This window comes from Ambystoma mexicanum, chromosome 4p (genome assembly GCF_040938575.1).
Source record: "Ambystoma mexicanum isolate Mex_15411 chromosome 4p, UKY_AmexF1_1, whole genome shotgun sequence".
Lineage (NCBI taxonomy): Eukaryota > Metazoa > Chordata > Amphibia > Caudata > Ambystomatidae > Ambystoma > Ambystoma mexicanum.
The window spans coordinates 246608804-246631482 of record NC_090927.1 but is presented as its reverse complement, the minus strand read 5'-3'; the positions used below and the strand labels follow the sequence as shown (position 1 = coordinate 246631482).

The following is a 22679-nucleotide window of genomic DNA, read 5'->3' as shown; positions in this document are numbered from 1 at the left end:
AAAAGGTATAGAAAACCGAAGTAAGTAATGATGATGAAAAACTTTGAATCCTGCATAATCTCGTATTGCTTTGCTAAAGTCGGTAAGTATTCAGGGGTGTCATTTTATCAAAATGCCAGTGGTAACGGAAGTGACATCACATGTCCCCACACCTCTGATGGCATCACAGGAAGTGATGCAATTTGATCCCGCCCCCCAAGTGACATCACAGGAAGTGATGGCACACAAATCTCAGATGTGTCTAACGCCCTTGTCTCCAGGCGCTCTCATTTCATACAGATACAAGAACCGAGGCACAGAGGGAGGAGAGATGTGTCCACAATCACACATTTCGGGAATGTCATTTTCCAGATTTGACGTGGAGCCTGTATGTAAAACATACATAATTCAGTACTTGGAACAGGGTAACCAAAATGTCTAATGTAGGCTACAGCTAATGTATGAAACATCTATAGATCAATGGACACAGAAGCCATCATTATCTTTGGCCTTTATGTATATTACACATGCCAAAAAGCACTGACCTGTGGAGGCGTGCACTCTCTGTTTATCCAGGAGAAAAAAGCTGCACGAGCAAGGTCTGAAAATTAATTCATTGACCAGGATTTATTATCAACAAAATTCCCTGGTTATAAATGTATCCATGAGTCAGCTACCACTACGAAAGAAGAAACCTATTGTGCGGGTGTAAGCTGAGCCCATCTGTCTCTGTGTCCATTTATCTTTGTGACAAGTAACCACATTTTGTCCCCCACAATCCAGACCTGAACATAACACCTTGATGTCCTATGCTTGGATACATGACTCTTCTACAATATTTTTTAACAGGGTGAGGTGTGGGGAGTGGGGACTACACTTCCTTCAAGAGTGGGGCTCAATGCATCTACAATTCTAAGAGCTCTATGTGCGAGGTGTGTTATTCAATGACCCCACCAGGACCGGCCCATGAATGAAGCTTCCACAAAGCCCTTTCCAAGGAGGAGTTTGAGTAGGTAAGGGTGGGGCATTCCATGTCTCTCTCACTTTTGAGATTCTGTGTCCATTGCTTATTTTCTTAAACAGTGTTGTACCAGAGCAGGGTCCTGGTCGAGTTTGCAGCCCCTGTCAACCATTCACATCACACTTGAATGCATTCAAGGTGAGCAGAACCTAATCAGTGGCATACCACAAAATGTGTGGGCCCCCCTGTGAGCCATGAGGAGGGCCCCTCCAAGGTCCTTAACAAAGGACAGGGCACGCCACACTCCGGGGCTGGCCCGGACCACCACTTTTGCGGCATGTCCATGATTATGCTGCTGCAGGGGAATGCACTAGTTCAAGTGAAAGAAGTAAAAATGAGTTTTAATCAAAGCTTAAATGTTTCACCTAGCGTAGAAGGAAGGGGGCACTGCCTGGCCCCAAAACCAGTTGTTTTACCACATGGTGTAAATATTTGCAACAAATACACGATTGAGACCAATCATAGCGAGGTGCCCGAACTAACGAAAATGTGTTGGGGTATCAGGGGGATTCTTCCCCCTCCAATGAGAAAATGTTTTGAGTAATGGGTTAACATGGTATATTACACAGCAAACTTTCTGTGAACATTTGGGTAGAAGGCCAAGACTGTTTCCAGGTTTTGTAGGGTGTAGGTTAAAAATAAAATAGATGCAATTCACCAAATGTGCACTGTCATGCTGGTCCCTTCAATATTTGCAAATGTAAAAACTATTTTCATGTTGGCTGTGCCCACACTTTTCCATGCTGGCTCCACCAACATATGCTAGTATTCCCATATAAGAACATAATCATGTTCGCTTTGAGATGTTTTTATAGTATCATTACTGGCACTAGTCACAAAGCTGGCAAACATATGCCAGTACTCCTATGTAAGAAAATACTCCTGTTGGTTTGCCTATTAAAAGTGACATGTCACAAAAAGAAAACATGCAGTGTTGGATTGGCCGGTCGGCCTTTTGGCCCGTGGCTGGGCCGAAATTGTCCCTGAGGAGTGGGGGCCGGTTCCCTCCCATGCCTAGGCTGGTTTGGAATACGGAAAATATATATCGTTTTTTTCAACAACAAGAAATCTTTTTTTTTTAAAATCCTTCCATCCTTCTTAGGTCGATAAATGAGTACCAACATAGGTTGGATGATATTGTATGCATATTTTCTCTATAAAAAAGAGCTTAAGCCTACGTGCTATACAATAACATTATCATTTGGCGTTGGACGTCTGCTTGGATTCACAGTAATTTAGTGTACTTAGGAACAATGCTATTTGATGCCACTCACTGTTTTGTCAAGGGATGAAAGGTTGTGTTTCATCACTTCCTGAGATGTCACTTTGGGGTGGGGTCAAATGACATCACTTCCGGTGATGTCAAAGGTCAAGAGTCATGAGGCGAGGGGTGTGCCACCTTTTTGAGGCGAGGGGTGGGACACTTTCTTTAAGGTGACCAGGCCTATTTCTTGTCCCAGTCCGACCCTGTAAACATGTCCAAACTGGTTACAATGTGAGCCAGTCTAGAGCTATAAGAACACTTATCATCCTTGGTTCATCATAGATGCTCAGTTAATAAAAAGTCATGTTACAGTATGAAATGTACAGGCCGCTACAACAAAACATCAGCCTAGCGAGGTAATACTACTTATATACTTTTAGCCAAATGGCTTTGTATAACACAACATTTAAAAATCATACATTTCCAATATTAAAAAGATAAAACAGAGATAAAACAACAATACATCATAATACTATTCAATACATCTTAAAATCACTACAATCTTTAAATAAAATACAAAACCATGAAATAAATAAGATTCATATCATTGCCTATCAAGAATATTCCACATAGGTCTTTAGATTATTTCAAAAAGATTGTGTTGTTATAGGATTTCATATACTTATAATGCAAATCTTGCAAGCTTTCACAATCTATCATCAAATGGTATAATGACTCAATTATTTAATTACCACATAATTGGCACATATGCATACTGTAAGGTAAACCCAACCTCTCACCCTCAGTTTCTAGCATCTCTGAGGTATTGAATTTCAATAATAGGTATGTACGAAATGTACTTACACTTGGATACACTTTGATATAATTTGGTGCAATACACCTGGTTATTCGTTCTTGACAGTAGGGTCCACTATGCACCTTAGTCAACAGGTTCATTAGATTTTGTTCATAGCTGATTTCCTTCAATTTACTTTTCAACCGATATTTCACACATGTTTGCTTTATCAAAGATACAGAGTAATAAATGTCATGTCACAGTAAGCAATGGCTAAACTGGCTGTACCAAAATGTCCGTCTAGCTGGGTAATGACACACATGAACTTGGCTTTGCCCGAAAATACCAGTAACATGTGCAAAGTCAATAAAGGATGTGTCAGAAATTATCTAGTGATCCCCAGTCTCCCACGGCCTTACACACACACCCAGGAATACCCTTTCACCCACCCATAGATCTCCTATCATATTCATTCACACTGCATTCCCCACACAGTCATGCACCCACCCACCCAGAACATTTACACACACAAACTCATATTCCTACCCATTCACCCACCACTCACTGACCCATATGCCTTCTCTCGCATCAACTGACACTGCATTCTCCACAAAGACACCTACCCATCCAGAACATGGAAACACACTATCACATTTATACTCATTCACCAACCAGTCACTTTCGCATACACCTTCCCTTACATCCACTCTAACTGTATTCCCTAAAAAAGCACACACCCACCCACCCACACAGAACATTGAAACACACACTATCTCATTCATACTCATATACCCACCAGTCACTCACTCATACACCTTCTCTTACACTCACATCCATTCTCACAGCATTATCTACACAGGTACACACCCACCCAGAACATTCAAACACACACACTATCACATTTCTTCTCATTCACCCACCACTCACTGACCCATAGCACATACATTCATCTGACACATACTTCACATATGCAAAATACACATCTCATTTTTTAAAGAAAGCTTTATTACCTGTTTTTCAAGCTTCGGTCCGTCACTCCAGGCTCCAGGCCACCCATGGATCCTCTGTGCTGCTTACAAACAGGAAACGAACCAGGAAGCTGGGAGAGTGTCCTGGTACCTGTATATGTGCCTCGAGGAAGCCGGAGAAGGGGTTGGAGCTGAATGTGACACAGGACATGTGGCACATGTCACAGTCAGCTTAAACTCCGACTGAGTGCTTCCTTCTCGCACTGCAAGCCCTGGATCAGCCTTCAGCCTAATGGGTGAAATCTGCCGGGGCACCCCGAGACCTGGTGTTTTGATGGGGGCCCCGGTCCCCCAGGAGCATCCGTTTGATAAAAAACTTTGTTTTGCATTGGTAGCAAGGGAGAATGCAGGGATAGCAAAGGAGAACCCTCAAATGACATTCCTGTAAACATTGCCACGGAAACAGATGGGAAAGATGTGGGATGATGTGCTTAGATATTTTGAGAAGTACTTCTCGGGTGAATTAAATTCAACAGATTGTGCTTCTTCTCCCTGTAGGAGTCGTCAATGGTCAAGTAACTGGTGCAGACCATGAGAATTCACTCAGGAAAACAGAATATGAAATACCTCTCTTAATATAATATTCCATCATGTTAACTGTTTCTTTATTACTGAATCCTATTGCTTTATCCCTGTACAGTGTTACACTCTTCCCCAGCTCGGTCTGTCTTATACGAAACCAAACTCAACACATACTTATGTTAAAATGTAAAATGTTGATCTTTTTCTGCAAATTCACAGTTTCCCCTTTAATATAAGTTAAATTCCATACCAGCATAACAGGCTGAGGCAGCACAAGCATAACGGCAGTCAGCAATGCTCCTGTCAGCAAACCCATTTCTGAAATGAAAACAAATAATGTGATTTATTTTTTCAACCCTTAATGTGCTTTCAGAACACATATTTATAGACCAAATGCAGTGAAGAGATTGGCAGTCCTCAAATCCTTGGCGGTGATAATTCAGGTTTAAAGAGTGGTAAATGTTAATGTCCAGTGTCGGCTATTGATCAATTTATTTTGAGAAATTATGGAAAAATAGGTTTAATAATACTCACTCTACTGTGTGATAGCATATTAGAAAAGAAAAAAACAACCAGGAAAGAGCACATTCTAAAATAAAAGTGGAACAGGCACAATCATTAAGCAAATCCAAGAATATTTTTTTCTAAATGCCCATTAAAGTTTAGTGTTCCCACTGAAGTATCGACTAGTAGCATCTATTATAAGGGGAATTAACCCACCCAAGGAATTGAAAACACCATAGGTAAATAAACAAATACATTGGTAAGAATATCTGAACAACTGAAGAGAGTATATAAACTATAGGTAGGCCTAATTGGGCAAATGTATATATTTCAAATATTGAGATTTCAAATATCCTGAGATTTTGTGAATGTAATAAACAATACAACCAGTATATGTGCGGAAATAAAGAACACGAAAATATCTTCTTTTTGTTTTCAAAGCCCACAATATTGCTGTAAACATGTAAGCAAATAGGGACTGTGACTGGTAATTTTCTCAGCAACCAAAATTAAATGTTTTCACTTAGTTTGCTGAGAAAAACTTTCAATAAACTGTTTGGAGCATTTTCCACGGCCCAATTCAGTTGAACACTGACGGTACTAGTTGGAAACAAGTTTCTTGAAATGTCAATTTTAAATGCTGTAAATATTAAAAATGTATGTGCCTTTAAAAGAATGTCAAGAAAACTATGCACTGTTTTTTTCAAATAGGATTGCAAAAGAGAAAGGCCTACATTAGTTCTGTAGTATATATTTCCTGGAATGTTCTCAGAGAAATAAAGGAAACGAGATTTTGATTAGTACTTCACTTTTAGAATTTCACACAACTTTGTAGGAGGGATTTAATCTAATCTAATCAAAGCAAAGCACAACCTGCATTTTGCGAGCTACAATAAGTGAGCGTTGTGAAGCAGTGCTGCAGTGTTAGTTAACAATCCATTGTGTTATGGACATCGAATTTGGGAAAGCGTTAATTTGAACGTACTGCTTTTAGCTTAATATTGATATTGTTACCATTAGTAGGCTTTACATTTTGTGACGTTAACAATGGCATCTCCAACATTTGTAGACTTCATATTTCTATGGCAATGTTAACTCGGCTTTCTTCCCATCAATGTTATCAGTGTTTAACTGTTTTAGTTTATGTGTGCAAGAGAGAGTGTTTAGGTGTGTTTGTGTGCATGTATCCGCCTGCCTATTCTCATTATACGAGTATTGCCTGGCCTTTCACACTTGCACATGCTAAGCAAAATAGATGGGCGGAGTTGCATTCCATGCTTAATGTATGTGTGTATTGTGCTTACCTATATTTTGTCTTTTTTGCATGAGTGTATTCATACTAGGAGCATATTGTATGTAGTTCATGTGTGTGCTTTACAAGCATGTACCTGTGTATGCATATTTGAAACATGCTGGTCCTAATTTACAGAGCATTTTTAATGGGGGTTTCCCACAGAAAAACACTTTTGTAAATCAGGTCCACTCTATTTTGTGATCTGCATCGGGCTCTCCAAATTGTCTGATTATTCCGAGAATGTTGTGTACATTCCACACGAAAGGGGCCGCCTGCTCTTGTAATAGTGGGGGACGCCTTCCTTGCCCTTCCCTGGTCCCAGTGGACAAGTCCCTGGCACCTACAGAAGTGGGGCTACTGCAAGATACATTACATCTGTGAAGCCTTCTCTCCCCTTGGCAGCACTGTGCACAGCGAAAGCTGACAGCCCCCACCTTTTCCTCCTGTGCCTGTGCCACCCAAGCCCATTTCTCATGGATGATCTGGTGCAAATTGTTGCAAGCAAACAGTGTATTCTTTTCATCCTTCCTCTGAGATCACTTCCCTGCACGTGACCAGGCCGAATAATGACTTGTGGCCCATCCATCTCCACAAACCCGCTCCTGCACCTCTCACCCCCACTGTTGTAAAGTTACTACCTGTTCAACCCTGTGTCCCACCAGTCTTCTTTTGATGTAACAGAAGTGTGACCCTTTCTTGCTGACCACCCTAGAGTGCCTTCAATATAACTAATCTTATGTTGTCATATATTCTGCCTTAAACCAACACATATCAATGTATAGGCCGCTCTTAAATACCAAAGGTATAGTTTATGGGTTATTATGTACTCCATGTCCTGTGATAGCATGTAGATTAGTTAGATAGCACCAGCCGCCTCTCCCGGACCCAATTTGACCTTCAATTTGCACGGACCAGCCCAGCTGACCCACGTGATGCCTACCAGCCCGCCAAGCTGCCAGGCAATCTCGTGGAGCCTGCCCCTATAGTGCCATTCTAGGACCCATTCCCTCACCAATTCAAATGTAACTTGTAGACTGTATGGAAAACATCATCTATGATGCTGTAAACCCTTTAAAATGTATTGTATCTGTATTGTCTGCCAGAGCACTCTCAAGGTAGCAGAGTTCTCTGGATGCTGAATTTTACATAAACCTTTGTTGTCTCTCACAACCAATCTCCTGGTCTCATTCCCTACTGGGATGTGTCCGTTATAGTTTCTAATAGTACTGTGAGGAGTGACCACCTTCAGTTGTAAGCGTGCATGTTAGAAATAGATGTATGTATGTAAACATGTGTATTATGAGTGTCCTTCATGAGTGTATTCATTATGTGTGTCATTTCGAAAGTATGGGCATATTTCCTATGTATTGTATTTGCACATTGTGTGATGTGCATAAGTATATTCCACACAGTTGTGCAATGATTAGGTGTTATTCCAAAGTAATGTTTGTATGTCTTGCCTATTGGATAGGTCTATGCATAGTCTATGCATACTAGGTGCGTATTGAGTGCACATATTAAGCTCACATGCTTAACTTGTGCGATACAAAAGGGTAGGGAAGGTGTGCCTCTGTGGAGGGACTGTGTGTGTCTCTGTGGGTGTTTAGAGTGCCTGTGTGAAGGTCAGGACTTCACCCTCACACACTTGTTGAGATCTACCACAAAACCTCACAAAATTCACACATTTGCATTTTACAGGCAACATTATTTTCCACAAATCAGGTTTTCATTTCATTAAGTACACATATGCACATATGTGTGACCCACAGTGTCTGGAGGTGCTGTATTTTCCCCCTCCACAAACAGCTGTAATTGATAAACAAATAGAACTCAGCTAACACTTGCCAAACCAAGGAAGTGGGTGCAGGGAAATATTCTCACAAATCACTGTTTTCTGACATAATTTCTCACAAACCAATTACTTCCCAGACACAGAGGTGATATAGACAACATTTGATGGGCATGCCATGTATTGCAGGCAGCATGCAAGATAGATAGTATATCACTTCCACTTCCGATTTCACTTATGGCTGACCTGGAGGGATAATTGACCATATCCTCATGAACGGAATGATTTTGATGCATCTTTCTGTCCGCTGTGTGGTCCACACATTTATTTCTTACAAAAACAAGTGTAATGTGTAATCTGTTAATTGATAATTTGTGAACATTTTCATTTACATTGTGTAAACTTGTTTTGGAGAGATTGGTGGTGGGAGTGTTAGAGGTAAGATCACACAAAATGTGATGTAATTTATCTTGACTTTGAGATGTATTATTTGTTTATGGATGCACAGTGTATGAAAAACACAGCACAACATGAATACCAGAGGAATGTGGTCAATGTCAGGATGGGGTTAGGGATATGAGCATACTTCGCAGTTCTACAATGTTTGCTTGAGAACATTTGTTGAGGCCCATTTGTAGATAATTATATTTTTAACACAATTCCTCACCATAAACATTCTGGTTTAGACCCCTCGCAACACCCCAATCCTACTCCACCATAATTAAATACCTAAACCAAACCCCCATCTATATTTGGAGGAAATGTGTTATATAAAAGGTGAACAAATGGGCCTTAAGCAAATGGGCATGCAGGCAAATGGGCTAAATCGGAGTGTGCATTGACTGGGGATTGTGGAACCTGTAATCATTGTGTTGTCTAACTTTCTGACCATTTTCTTTTTTCAAGTGTGCTTGAAATCTAGCACCCGAATGACCTTTCTTGTTACTATGGGAACACCACAGAGCTTCCAATAAAAAGTACATGATTATTGAATAATCACTGGTAGGTGTTAAAGTAAGAAACATATATGATACATTTTCCATTTTTAATTTGTTGAAAGCATGTACACTATTTTCTTTTCATTTTAATTGTTTAGGTTTCAAAACATTTTCAAAACTTCATATATGCAAGAGACCTTTAACACTTAGCAATTATTATTTGTATTTGTATTTTCAATGATTCTCTGTGCTTTAATGTAAATAAAAGTCAATATTGCTTTTTAAATTGTTTTAATGTGTATTTACATTTATATGAATATGAATGTTAATTTCATTGTGTACTTATATTATTTTTCATGCATTACTATTTAAAAATATAGTATTACTAATAATTTCGCATTTATATAGCGCTACGAACCCTCAGGTATCTGAGCGCTGCTTATTATTACCCACGGTGTGTGGTGCTCATTTATCGACCTCGGAAGGATGAAAGGCTGAGTTTGGCCCTGCCGGGATTCGAACCTGCGTTAGCAAGCTCTGCACGGATGTCAAAGCGAGCGCTCTACTCGCTGTGCCACTTGACTTAGTTATGATTACTATTTCTGTTCAATATTACTTTTTTCTTTATTCATATTGCATTTTTAATTAATAGTCCAATTAATCAATCTCAATTTGTATGTATGATAGATTTTCTTTAGAGATATGACTGTTGAATTTAGCATTAATTATTTTATTTTATTAATAGTGATTTTTATTTTTTAACACAAAAATTTACTTTGTATTACTCTGGAATTTTAAATCAACTAGTAACATTTTCTATTAATCAAAATGATCATTTTAATCAACATTAATTTTATTATTACAACATTGTATTATTTCTGAGCCTTGAAGCACTTGTGTATATGCACTTTATAAATGACGCATCATATGATATCATAACTGCATTTTTTTGAATTACTACAATTTCTTCATTCCTCAATATTCCTAATAAATGTTGCTTTTATTTTGTAATCATTTTGTATTTTGAATTCATCAATGCATTTTTTGTATTAATCTTGGTTATTATATCTCATCTTGTTTTTGGTTACTATTGTAGTTTTAAGAATACCTTCAATTTTTAAATTAACCTCAATTGTGTTTTCTGATCAATACTAAACATATTTTATTACTGCCGTATTTGTAATACAGTACTACTGTGTTAATCAATCTTGACAATCATATCTGATACAATTTAATTTAATTTGTATTAATATTGTATTTTTCATGGTTTACTACAACTTGTTATTGATGTTGATGGATTATTATATCTGACAATTATTGTTACGTAAGTTTCTCATGTTTGTATGAACTAACACATTTGTTTATTTAAATGTATTAGTTTATGTTCACGATTAATGTTAATGTTTTATTAATATTGCATCTTGGATGCATTTCTATTAAAAATAAATAATGGGTACATTTTTGGCTTGAGTGAGAGAAGTAAATGGAATCACAAAACAGGATAGCAGAGGGAAATGGCAAAAGATTATGGAATGATTGTTAAATCAAGTGAGAAAAAAGAAAAGATATGTGTGGCAGTTTTATAACATTTACAGTAGTACCTGTGGTCACAAATTTGGGGCAATCAGTAATTTGTCCATCACTGCTTTCATGCAGCCTTTGCTCGAAGCAGGTTCAGAAGATCAATCAAGACCTCAGGCATATGTCATACATTGACTATATGTTACTAAAGATTTGTATTTGCTGAGGATATGTAGATGTTTGAGTATTGCACAGAAGTACCATGGTGGTAGACCAATGTATCAAGATGCATTTGCTTCAAAATCTGATTCTTAAACTGTCTCATGGCTATCTTCTTTTAGAGGAGCTTCACAAGTTCATTCAAAAGCACAAACTCATATTTGGAAAGGCATAACCAATTTTGAACACAAGACACACAGAGCAGATTAAGAACGACAGCAGTGGAATTGAGTATCTCAGAGATAATGAACTTCTGATTACAGATGAAGAGCCTCTCCTTTATTAACAAACAAACATGGAGCTGTGGACAACCTGCCAAACAAAGATCTATTGTGCTCTGATGCTATTGACATCTCTCGGCATGAACTGTGCAAATGTTTGGGGCTGCACATTTACACACGTCTTGAAATGTACTGCAAAACTACAAACTTTACAAAGTTACAAAGTTTCTCATAGGCACCATTAAACATCTGCAAATCAGACTGTGCTGGCCTCTAAGGAAGCATATATTATGATAACCATGATAGTGTTTTTTATACCTCCAGAAATAGCTATACCTGAACATCAAATACCTTTCACTTATACGCATTGAACCAAAGAAGTTGGTTTTGAGAGATATTCCTTCCGAACAATATTTACTGAAATTATGTCTCTCAAACCAATTCCTTACAGGTCAGAAAGGGATGACAGAGGGAACTATGTTATATACTTTAGAAAGCAGGCTACACAGTGTATCTCTTCAACTACCTGTAGTCTCCCATGACTGCCCTGTGAGTGATGTGTGACTACATCTTTGTAACTGAAAATATCTTAATGTACCCTTAGGTGCTCTGTGAACATCTCATCCTTTTCATACTATTACACAGGTAACTATTAATTACTTATGTTTAAAGTACTTCGTTCAATTTTGATAATATGTGTTTACAAGTTTTGAGGAGGAATGGAAATGTACACATTGGATCCAAATATGGGAATTCATGTTTGCTTTTATATGGCTCCTGCTGTTTATCATGCAATAAAAAGTAAACACATACATAATATTTATTATTCAAATCAATTAGAGTAGAGGTTAAAGTTTTGAGATGGACACGTTTAGAATTTAAAATGTACAGTTAGTTTAGAGTTCACAGTGTAGGGTTGACAATACTTTAAAAGGTTTCATAAAAGTGAAATATGACAGAGATATCATGGGTCTCTTGCTCTCAATTACCACCACTGTCTGCTGCTGTTGCATGCTTGGGTTTTACAACTTACTATCCATGCACATCAAGGCTCACAATCATCATCATCGGGCAATATGAATATGTCATGCCATTTCCTCCTCACTAAACTTTATGCACATATCAGAGTTGATATTTGAAACAAGAAATATATAACTCTGAGGAAAAGACTCCTGAGAGAGTAGGATTGGCCAGGCTGATCTAAAATGTGCATCTATTGTATGTGTACATGGAATTCCATTTCTGCCTAGTTTACATGCATTATGTGTGAATAAACTCTGAACATATTTGCTATGTATCTCTGGCTTTCTGCCAAGTGTAGTTTTGTCAATAATGAATTTTGTAAATACGTGTTTTATTGTTTCTTGTGTTCTACTGAATGAATTCTAACAAGGAATACACTTTTCAAACTGGGATAGGCCTCTCAGTTCTTCATCATACGTGTATTTGTGTGTCCTACTTCATGCAGATACATGCATGAGTGCAATAATTTTTAGCTGCAAAGTGAACAGGCTGGAAATTAAACACATATAAATATAATTATACACATAGACAAATCACATACTGTATATATGGATCAAAGATCTTCAATTGATCCTTTCAATATATTGTGTTAAAAAAATTACATATCCTTATGTATTTCATATAGCCACCATCATTTCCCATGAAAGCCGTGGGTAAACCCCCCCCACCCAGTCGTGCCGCATTTAGCCAAACATGCACACTTGGTCGCTGCGGCTATAAAACAGTTTAAAGAAAACATATGCACATACATATGTTGCCAGTAGTCTTGTAAATATTAATTTTAGGACATATTGAGTATAGTCTTTGTACACAGTTACTGTAACACTTCAATAACATTCTATTCATAAACAGTACATATATATGTAAACACTTAAAAAAGTTAAGTACATATTGTGGGATGTTTTTACCCATGCATCCAAGCCCTACCATAAAACTGTGCAGTACTGGCATGGAAAACATCATGATGGCCAGAACTCCCCAGAGAGTGCACAGGGAAAACATGAAGAATAGGCTGCCACCCATTTTTGCCTATGTTGTGAGCACAGGAGGGCACTGCCTAAAACCACCATTGGGATACACACACAGTAGCCTGAAACCATTGGGAATGGCAATGCTGATTGCCAAAAAGCAACTCAGAACTGTGGGGAATTCATTTTCTTAATCCCAAAAATGGTTGCAATACCGGTACTCACCAGTATCAGAAAGCCGGCGTTTTAAAACCACCAGACTTTTGTGTAAAACTGAACAAACAAACCGAAACCAGGCCAGGGAAAGACTTGCTAAGAGGTGGATACAATGTAAAACTATGCTCTGAAATGACTTGAAGGAAGTAATTATTTAATGTATATGTAAAAATTGTAAGTTTGATTTAAACTGGGAACTAAAGTGACATTTAGCTGAATTCTGCCTGACAACTACCCCCGACAGGAGAAACCTGCTCAGCCACTCTTCCCAGGCCTAGCTGCATCCTGCTTCCCCACCAAAAGGAGTTGACACCTCTCTGATTAGATTAGGGGAGGGGCACCGGCAGGAGGATGAACAAAGCCTTGTCCTGGACTCAGACAAATGTTATATTGGTGGGGCCGTAAAGTGGCTTCCTCTTGGGAGAAGTGGGAGGAGAAGTGCCTCTGGGAGCCACCCGAGCTGGAGGCGGGGGCAGACAGAAGCTTTCCCCATGTGCTTTGGAATCTAAACCACACCCATCTGGGCCAGAGCATAATTTAAAAAAAAAGATGGATAATTCATAGTACGGACTTGTCAGAATTATATAAGTAATATCATTATTCTTGTGTTTTTTCTGTGCACGTTTTAAGAGGTGTTAGGACCCTGTGGTTTATTCTGGGGGGTTGCTAGCGGAAAATAGGGTCTCACTCCAAATGTCTGCATGTTAAAAATCTGACACTTCATCAATTAATGTCCATACTCCTTGCGCACATGTGTGTAATTTTGGTAAATGTCCGATATTGGTAAACCAGTCAAAAAGCGCAAAATGTTATCATTTTTGAATGCAAGCCCCCAGGAAGATCAGAGGCAGACAAGCATGGACTATAAGGAATATATAATGTGTACATGTAATTTCAACAAATTGTGTATCTGGGAAATATGTATTTGAATCAAATATAGATTTGTGGGCAAATTGACCAGGGGAGGATCCTCTGACCCATAAACAGACCTCATCATGATGACAATCCATTTCCTTCCCCCAATCATGGGAGAGGGGAGAATTGGGCCAATGACAAGTAGAGAGGGGCAGGCTTAGTTATGCCACGCACACACCCACTTCCAAAACACATAAAAAGAGACTGCTGGGACAGGTAGAGAGATTCAATTCCATTTTCTGCGGGGACGCTCTGCCGGGAGACTCCAGACTTCACATCCATCAATCTTCAGAGACCAGAAATTTACTTCAGAACTTAAAGCAAGGGCCTAAACCCACAAACTGAGAACTCTTCTCAGCAGGCCTCAGCATCCTTAAAATCATTTGCAAACTATTCCACAGCCGGGCAAGCTGTCTGAATTATTTTGCCAAGAACTTTTGCCGGTACCCAGAAAACAGTGTTACATCCAGAATCCACTTGATCCGCACCGGAAAGCAGAGCAGTATCCAGAACCAAAGGCCGCTGTATCCAGAGAGGCTAGACCAGCAGAGCAGAGCTGACCCAGATCGCTGTGAGCAGAACCGGTGCCTGATTGACCCGCCGAGCAGAGAGAACCGCCGCTGGACGTGTTGACCAGATCCGTGACGAGGCCTATTTCAAATTTATATTGTGAGTACCTAGCAGAACTGTGCAAAACCAATCTCTTAGTTAAAATAATCTAATCCAAACTATTTTAACGTAAGTCGAACTGCCTCCTAGTAATCCTGTCATCTGTCATTCTAAAGCTGTGAGCTGTCATTTGTCATTCTAAAGTTGCAAACTGTCACCTGTCATTTTGAGTTTTACTTTAAATCAGAACATCTACCTTTATTAAATCGTCCGTCTCTCTGGAACCGTTTGGGCTAGGACCGACTTCCTACTCCCTATACTTTTTCCGCAATCGCGATTTACGCACTCACGAAATTTACCGCGATTTGCGATTTGGCTCAATTTCTCCACTTGTCAAAATAGCAGCTCCATTCTTTCCTTTATTAAAATCCGTTTGCAAGCTGGTAATAACTCATAGAGCATTGCTAAAGGAGAGCCTGAACTAATACCAACAAGCATCTCTCACTCACCCTGAATCTCTAGAGGGAATTAAAATCAGTTAGCACATTTTCCCATCCATTGCCATCACATTTAAAAGCATTTTGGGCCTGTGTTTCAAACATCTGCCTGTTTCCTCTAAGCTTGCTGGGGGGGGAACTGAATTCCGCATTGTATTTGATTGTATTCCCGAAGACTGTGTCTGTTACTTCCATCTCCTTGCATTGCATATAGGGGGCAGGGGGGTGAATTGCCACCAGGGGAAAAGTGATTACATGGTCTTTTATTGAAGCTATATCAAGTTATTTTCTGGACTGCATTTCATTCACCATTGCGTTTCCTTGAACCATATAAAGCATTCTTTCCCACCTTATTCTTCTGTTCCTATTCATAAGTTACCTCTTGCTGATTACTGCTAATATTCACAAGTGTAATATCCATTATCAATTTATTTATAGAAGTGTGATATATATATATATATATATTGTTTATATTTCTCAAATAAACCTTTTAAAATTTTCAAAACAGACCTACTTCTTGGCTCAGTGGGGTCAGGGAGATTCTAAGGAAAGGGTGTTATATAAGGGTTGTCATCCAGAGTACATGAACTGGACCTAAAAATATATCAATAAGGGTTTCCCTCAGCATCCCAGACTGGGCATTGACTTAGCTGTAGTGTTGAAGTGAAGCCGCTTAACAATATCTAACGTTTTTTAAGAACAGGTTTATTCGGGGGGAATGTGATTGCACAATTTCTTTTTATTTTGCTTTCTACACATGACGCATCATTTTCATTAGCCCAATAGTCTGTATTAATAATGTCAATTATGCATGAATAATAAAACCCTTGAAATTCAAGGACAAAACTTTAGTTGCAGGGACGTTAAGGTGAGCAATACATTGTAAAATACCTTGAAATTCAAGGAAAAAACATTAGTTGCATAGACATTAAGCTGAAGCCACCTTAACTTAACGCCCTCTGTTGCGCAGCTTATGACCACAATGATGACATCACTGATTACATTACAACAGTAACCTACACATTGTTTTGCCTCTGTTTTACGGATTAGCTGATGGTTTAACGCTCTTTTGGCATCAGATCATTATCCGGGGACCTGCTTCCCATCAGGGTTGCAGGGATCTCACACCTGCACTTTTCTTCAACTGTGTTTACTGCTGGTAAACACATGGCTTCCATCCTGTTTCACTGAACAAGCTTCTCTGAGTTTGGGCAGTGGGAGGGAAGCTGCTGTTTGTTACTGCTTTGCATTCGAATAGGAACCTCAGATTCCCCAATGCTGCTATCTGCTGTTTGCATAAAAACTGAAACATGGCTTTTATAATTTATAAATTGTTGGATTTTACTTGTGTTTTATTTATCCCTCATTACTCTGTGCTCCACTGTATTTCATCAGAGCGATTTGAATCAGCATTCTATAACATTGCATGCTCTTCTGGGTTTTCAACTACCATTAGGTCTACAGTCCCTAGGCAGTTCTTACCCCATCTCCAGGTGCGACAGCTAGTTCGGTATAAATAGCGTTCTTCTGTAACTCTCTGTTACTTTGTTACTGCTTTGCACTTGAATAGGAATCTCAGATTCCCCCCTGCCGTTATCTGTTGTTTGCACAAAAACCGAAACATAACTTTTATACTTTTTAAATCGTTGCATTTTACTTGTGTTTATTTATCCCTCATTTCTTTGTGCTCCGCTGTATTTTGCTAATCAGAGTGATTTGAATCAGCGTTCTATAATGCTGCATGCTCTTCTGGGACTTCAACTCCCATAATCCCCTAACAGTTCTTAGTCAGCCTCTAGGTGTGACAGCGTCGGCATGACCAAACTGGTTAGTTCCGGTTTGTGCCTGGTGTGTATCGTAGGTGCAGTATCTGAGGAGTCCCGATTGCATTCATCTCACTTTTCCCGTGAGTACCCTGCATGCTTCTTTAACCTTCCTGCTTTTGTCATGTCTCACTTAGAGCTAATATCCAGCATTAAAAAAAAACCTGGAAGGTCAGACTTGTGGCTCAATCGTCCTATATTTTGCAGTTGCCCCATCGGCAGACCTCTCCCCGCAGCAATTTTATCATTTCTGATCTATCCACTCCCACGTTTCCCTCTGTACATTTAGACTGGAACAGTGAATGTCTGACATTGTTCAGCCCTGATCCAAAAATCACCTCACCACGACTTTCCTGATAACTATTCCCTCCTATGTGCTGACCGAATCGGTTGTCGTGGGGCTGGAGTAGCCCTATTTGTAAAAAAAGTATTGCGGTATCAAGTAATTCTACATGAATCACCTGCTGATTGTGAATCCTTGTTAAAAATATCAGAACATACTTCAATCACTATTGTTATCATCTACAGATCCCTAGGGTTTAAGCTTGCTAAAAAATCTCACTAAACCCCAGTCACCAGTCCTTGGAATGGGTGACTTCAATTACTGGTTAGATGCTCCCCTTGACACTGCTACTGCCGCCTTAGATTCTATAGGTTTTTCACAAACTGTGCCAAGTCCTACCCATGTTGCTGGGCATACTCTTGATTGGCTTCTTGTACACCACCTTAATCTTGCCAAACTGTTTATTTCTCCTTGTATTTGGTCAGATCACTTCTTGGTGTCATTCCATATTAACCTTCACGAACCCCCTGCTATGCTCGACACCAATCCTAGATTTTCTGCTTGTACGCAGAACTTGAAGTCTCTAACTTCTGAAAACGTTTCACCCCTTCTTCAAGCTAAGCCTGGTGCCTTCGAGGACTTTATTAAGGATGATGAACTGGCTTCCCACATTTCTAACACTCTTGAGATGGTTATTAATCATTTAGCACTTTTAAAACATTGCCCCTTAAAGAGTGAATCCTTAAATAAAGGTTGGTTTGATGATACTATCATCCACCTTAGACTGAAGAAAAGATCTGCTGAATGTTGTTGGTGCAAGAACTCCTCTCCCGCCGCCTTAGCCAACTATAAACTGTTGGTCAAGCAGCATAAAGAAACAATCATCTCTGCTAAATCCTCCCTGTACAATGACAGGAACACACAGGCACAATCTAATTCCAAGGCACTATTTGCCATTCTGAGTGAATTTAAAGTCAAGACCTGCTCTTTGCCGGACCTGGCAAAAGACAATGACTGGTGTCAATCTATCCATAATGCCTTTATCAATAAAGTCACCACAAACCAAAGTAACATCCAGTCCACTAGCACCCAATCTAAGCCACAGAGAGCTACCGCCCCTCCTTTTTACTTTGCCCAATGCTCTGAATCTACTATTCATCAGATCAACTCCAGCATGAAGCCCACCTCGTGTCAGAGTGATGCTTGCCCCTCCAGCTTGTTTATCAACTGCATCAATGTGCTCTGCCCATGGGTCATGAAATTCATCAATTCTTCCTTTGAGGAGGTGTCTGTCCCCTCATTCTTGAAAGAGGCCTGGGTTACCCCGCTCCTGAAAAAAGGACAATCTTGATCCTTTTTCGTTGTCGATAATTATTGACCTATTACAAATGTCCCCTTTCTTTTAAAGATCCTTCATAAGGTGGCATATACTCAGTTTCAGCACTTTGTCGAACAAAAGAAAATCTTAGCTGTTAATCAGTCGGGTTTCAGATTAGGGAATGGCATGGAAACAGCCATGCTTGACCTCAAGGCTAATTTAATGAATATCATCAACCATGGGCCTCCAGCATTGCTGATTCTTGTGGATTTGTTCTCTGCTTTAGACCTTGTGCTCCTCTAAGGCTTCTAAATGGATCTCCTCCTTTCTTGGCCCACGCAACACCAGAGTAAGTGTGGGCGAGGTCCTCTCCAACCCGAACCCCATTACTTGTGGTGTTCCGCGAGGGTCTTGTCTTTCCCTCTCCCTGTACAATATCTATATCATCCCTTTCCTGAGACTCTTGGACAGCCTGGGTTTCTAGTATAAGAATTATGCTGACGATACCCAGGTAGTCGCCAAACTTATAGGTTCTTAAACCCAGGATTTGGCCAATCTCAACTTTATCGACTCCGCAATCCATGCATGGATGGCTACTAACGCCTTGACTCTGAATACCAAGAAGACAGATCTTCAGATTGTAGCCTCATGTGCCAAACTCAAGTCCCTACCATTGGAATATAAGAGTATTCTCATTTTTGGCTATACTATCCCTGCGGCAAAAAGATGAAGACCTTGGTTGTTACCCTTGATGCAGAGCTTACAATGAACCAGCAAGTTACTCATACTCGCTCATCCTGTGGACTGATCAATAAACTATTGTGCAGTATTCTCCCATTCTTGACACATGAAAACACAGCCATTCTTGCCACTGCATTAATCAATTCTCGCCTTGATTACTGCAATAGCCTTCTAAGTGGTTGCTCTCAGCTCAATGTGTCATCTCTCCAGGTCTCCCAAAAATGGAGCTGTCCGCGCCATTTTAGGTCTTTCAAGGCGAACTCATGTAACTGCTTCTAGGCGGGACCTTCACTGGCTCCCTGTGAAGCTTAGGATTATGCATAAATTGCTTACTTTGACCCATAAGTGTTTTCTTAACCCGTTCCCAAAATATCTTGTGGATCGTCTAATGCACTACGTTCCAAACCGTCCCCTTAGGTATGGGAATCAACTCAGAATGGTACAGCCGAGATTCAAATCTGCCAAGGAAGATGTTCACAGCTTTGATGTTCAGGGTCCTATTGCCTGGAATGCTCTGCCGCTCAGCCTCAGAACAATCCTAACAACTGTTGAATTTAAATAAGGCTGAAGACATATCTTTTCAACCTATCACCAGACTAAAATGCTCTTTGCCTTTATCCTTCTGCTCCCTGTCTCCTAACTATGTCTCTGCCTGAATTGTCTGTTCATCTTGTCTTGTTTTTTGTGCATGTTCTGAGGCCTCTGGGCATATGGCACGGCTTACAAAAATGTTAAATAAATAAATACATTAATAATAATCAGCATTAAGGATGGCCTTCAGCCATGGTCAGTGTGTATGGCCAAATATATTTTAAAACATTAATGGGTACTAATCATGGCCTTCAGTCATGGACACTGGTTACAGTCTTCACCCATGTGCACTTTATATTTTAAAACACTAACAAGCCTTTACCAGTGCCTACAGCTTTCAGTTGTGTCCACTGTATATTATATACACTAATCAGCCACAAACCATGGGATTTAGCACAATGCTGGCCAGTGTCCACAATCTTTGGCTGTGTCCACTATACATTCTTATATATAAATGGGCCTCACTAGCCATGGCCTTTGACCATGAGCAGTTTGTGCATCTTTTGGCCAAGTATATTTTAAAATACTAACATGCCCTAAGCGATGGACTTTGGACATGCCCACTGTGTATTACACAACACTAACCAGCCCCTATCTTTGGCCTTCAGCAGTGCCAAATGCATATTATATACACTAATTAACCACTAGCTATGGTCTTCTATGCCGACTATATATTCTAACATGTTAATAATAATAATAATAATAATAATAATAATAATAATAATAATAATAATAATTTTGCATTTCTATAGCGCTATCAACCCTCAGGTATCTGAGCGCTGCTTATTATTACCCAGGGTGTGTGGATCTCATTTATCGACCTCGGAAGGATGAAAGGCTGAGTTTGGCTTTGATATGATATGATATGATATGACATTTATAACCCATCTATACACACGTGTTTCATATTAATGGGCACCCATCTATGGCTTTTAGCTATGGCCACTGACTTCCAACGTTGCACACTGTATATTTTCAAACAGTGATGGGCCACTAGGCTGACCAATGGCTATGGTGTTTGGTGATGACCAGTGACCACAGCCTTCATCAGGGCCAGGTCCATGAGCTAACGTATGAGCTAGCAATAATGTTATGTCTAATTCCATTAATGATGTAATCTGTTATATTCAATGTAATTAGTGTGGTCACCAGTGATGTCATCAGTGATGCAATGTGTGATGTTATCAGTGCTCTTCTACAACATGTAGTTAGTGATGTCATCAGTGATGTGATCTGTGATGTCATCATTGTGGTCCTAGGCTGAGCAACAGGGAGCGCAAAGTTAAGGTGGCTGTTTAGTGTATATAATATATAGTGAGCACGGCTGAAGGCCATAGCTAGTGGTTGGTTAGTGTTGTATAATACACAATGGGCATGTACAAAAGTCATAACTAGTATAACATACCATGTTAGTATTTTAAAATATACAGTGGACATGGGCAGAAGATGTACAAACGGCTCATGCTCAAAGGCAATGGCTAGTGGCCCATGTATATGTTAGAATGCATAGTGGGCACAGCCAAAGGCTGTGTGCACTAGCTAGTAGTGTGCTAAAACCCATGGCTAGAGGCTGCTTACTGTATATAATGTGCAGTGGATACGGATGAAGGCTGTAGCCACTGGTGAAGAACAAAGTCTACGGTTTGTGGTGTGTTAGTGTTTTGAAATATACAGTGCATATGGCTGAAGGTTGTGGCGAGTGGCCATGACTGAGTGCCATGAGTAGTGCCTATTAATGTAATTAAATATATTAAGCCATGCACACCGACCATGTCTGAAGGCTATGTTGAAGGCCATGTTTAGTGCCAGATGCTGTTTTAATGTAATTGGAGATGTCATCAGTGATGTCATCTGTGATGCTCTCATTGAGTTCATAGGGGACGCAAAGTTAAGGTGGATTTAGCTGAATTTCAGGGGTTTGTTGAGGTAAGTTCTCATCTTAACGTCCCTGCAACTAATGTTTCTCCTTGAATTTGAAGGGTTTTGTTATTCCATAGATATTTAACGCACATGGCCAGTGACCACAGTCTACGGCCATGCCCACTGTATATTTTTGAACACTACCAGACCACTAGACATGGGCTTCGGCCATAGCCAAACACTACCAGACTATTAGGCCTTTGGCCATGCCCACTGTCCATTAACAAAGTACTGTCCAAAACAAGAACTTGTGGTCTTGTGAGTAAGCGTCTGCACTGGGCACATGGCAACTTGAATAAAATCCTGGTAGCCAGATGCTTGAGCAAGCTTGCCAAACTAAAATAAAAACAAAGTGGTGCGTCCGCCCTCTGAAAAAAAGTTATGCTGTTCATCCACCTGTGTCCTTTACTTGTGCCCTGAAAAGCAGTCACTTTCAGAGGAAAATGACTGCACCAGTGTCTAGGATTGCAAACTCTCTTACTTGTCATCATTTCCCCTCCTCACCCTCATGTCTGGCTTTCAACAATACTCTGCTTTATAAAGATAACTTGAAATGTACACATACCATAGTGTCACTCGAAAATATAAATCCTTATAGAACTATATTAGGCAAAAAGTGTATAATTGTAGCATTATTCTCCCATCTTAACTGGTAGACTATGAATACTAGAATGCAATTCAACAAAAGGCAAAAAAAGGTTCTCTGAATGAACTACGTTCAAGGACAGACAGGAGCACA

General features: G+C 39.7%; 1 protein-coding gene across 1 annotated transcript in view; it reads right to left on the bottom strand.

Annotated features, from left to right (window-relative positions):
• LOC138452576 (cysteine-rich secretory protein 3-like) overlaps positions 1-22679 on the bottom strand; it is an 876534-nt gene that overhangs the window by 629213 nt on the left and 224642 nt on the right. Inside the window, exon 2 of the mRNA XM_069605005.1 lies at positions 4801-4868. Coding sequence (XP_069461106.1) covers positions 4801-4866 — 66 coding nt within the window. The 5' untranslated portion in view covers positions 4867-4868. The remainder of the gene's footprint in view (positions 1-4800; positions 4869-22679) is intronic.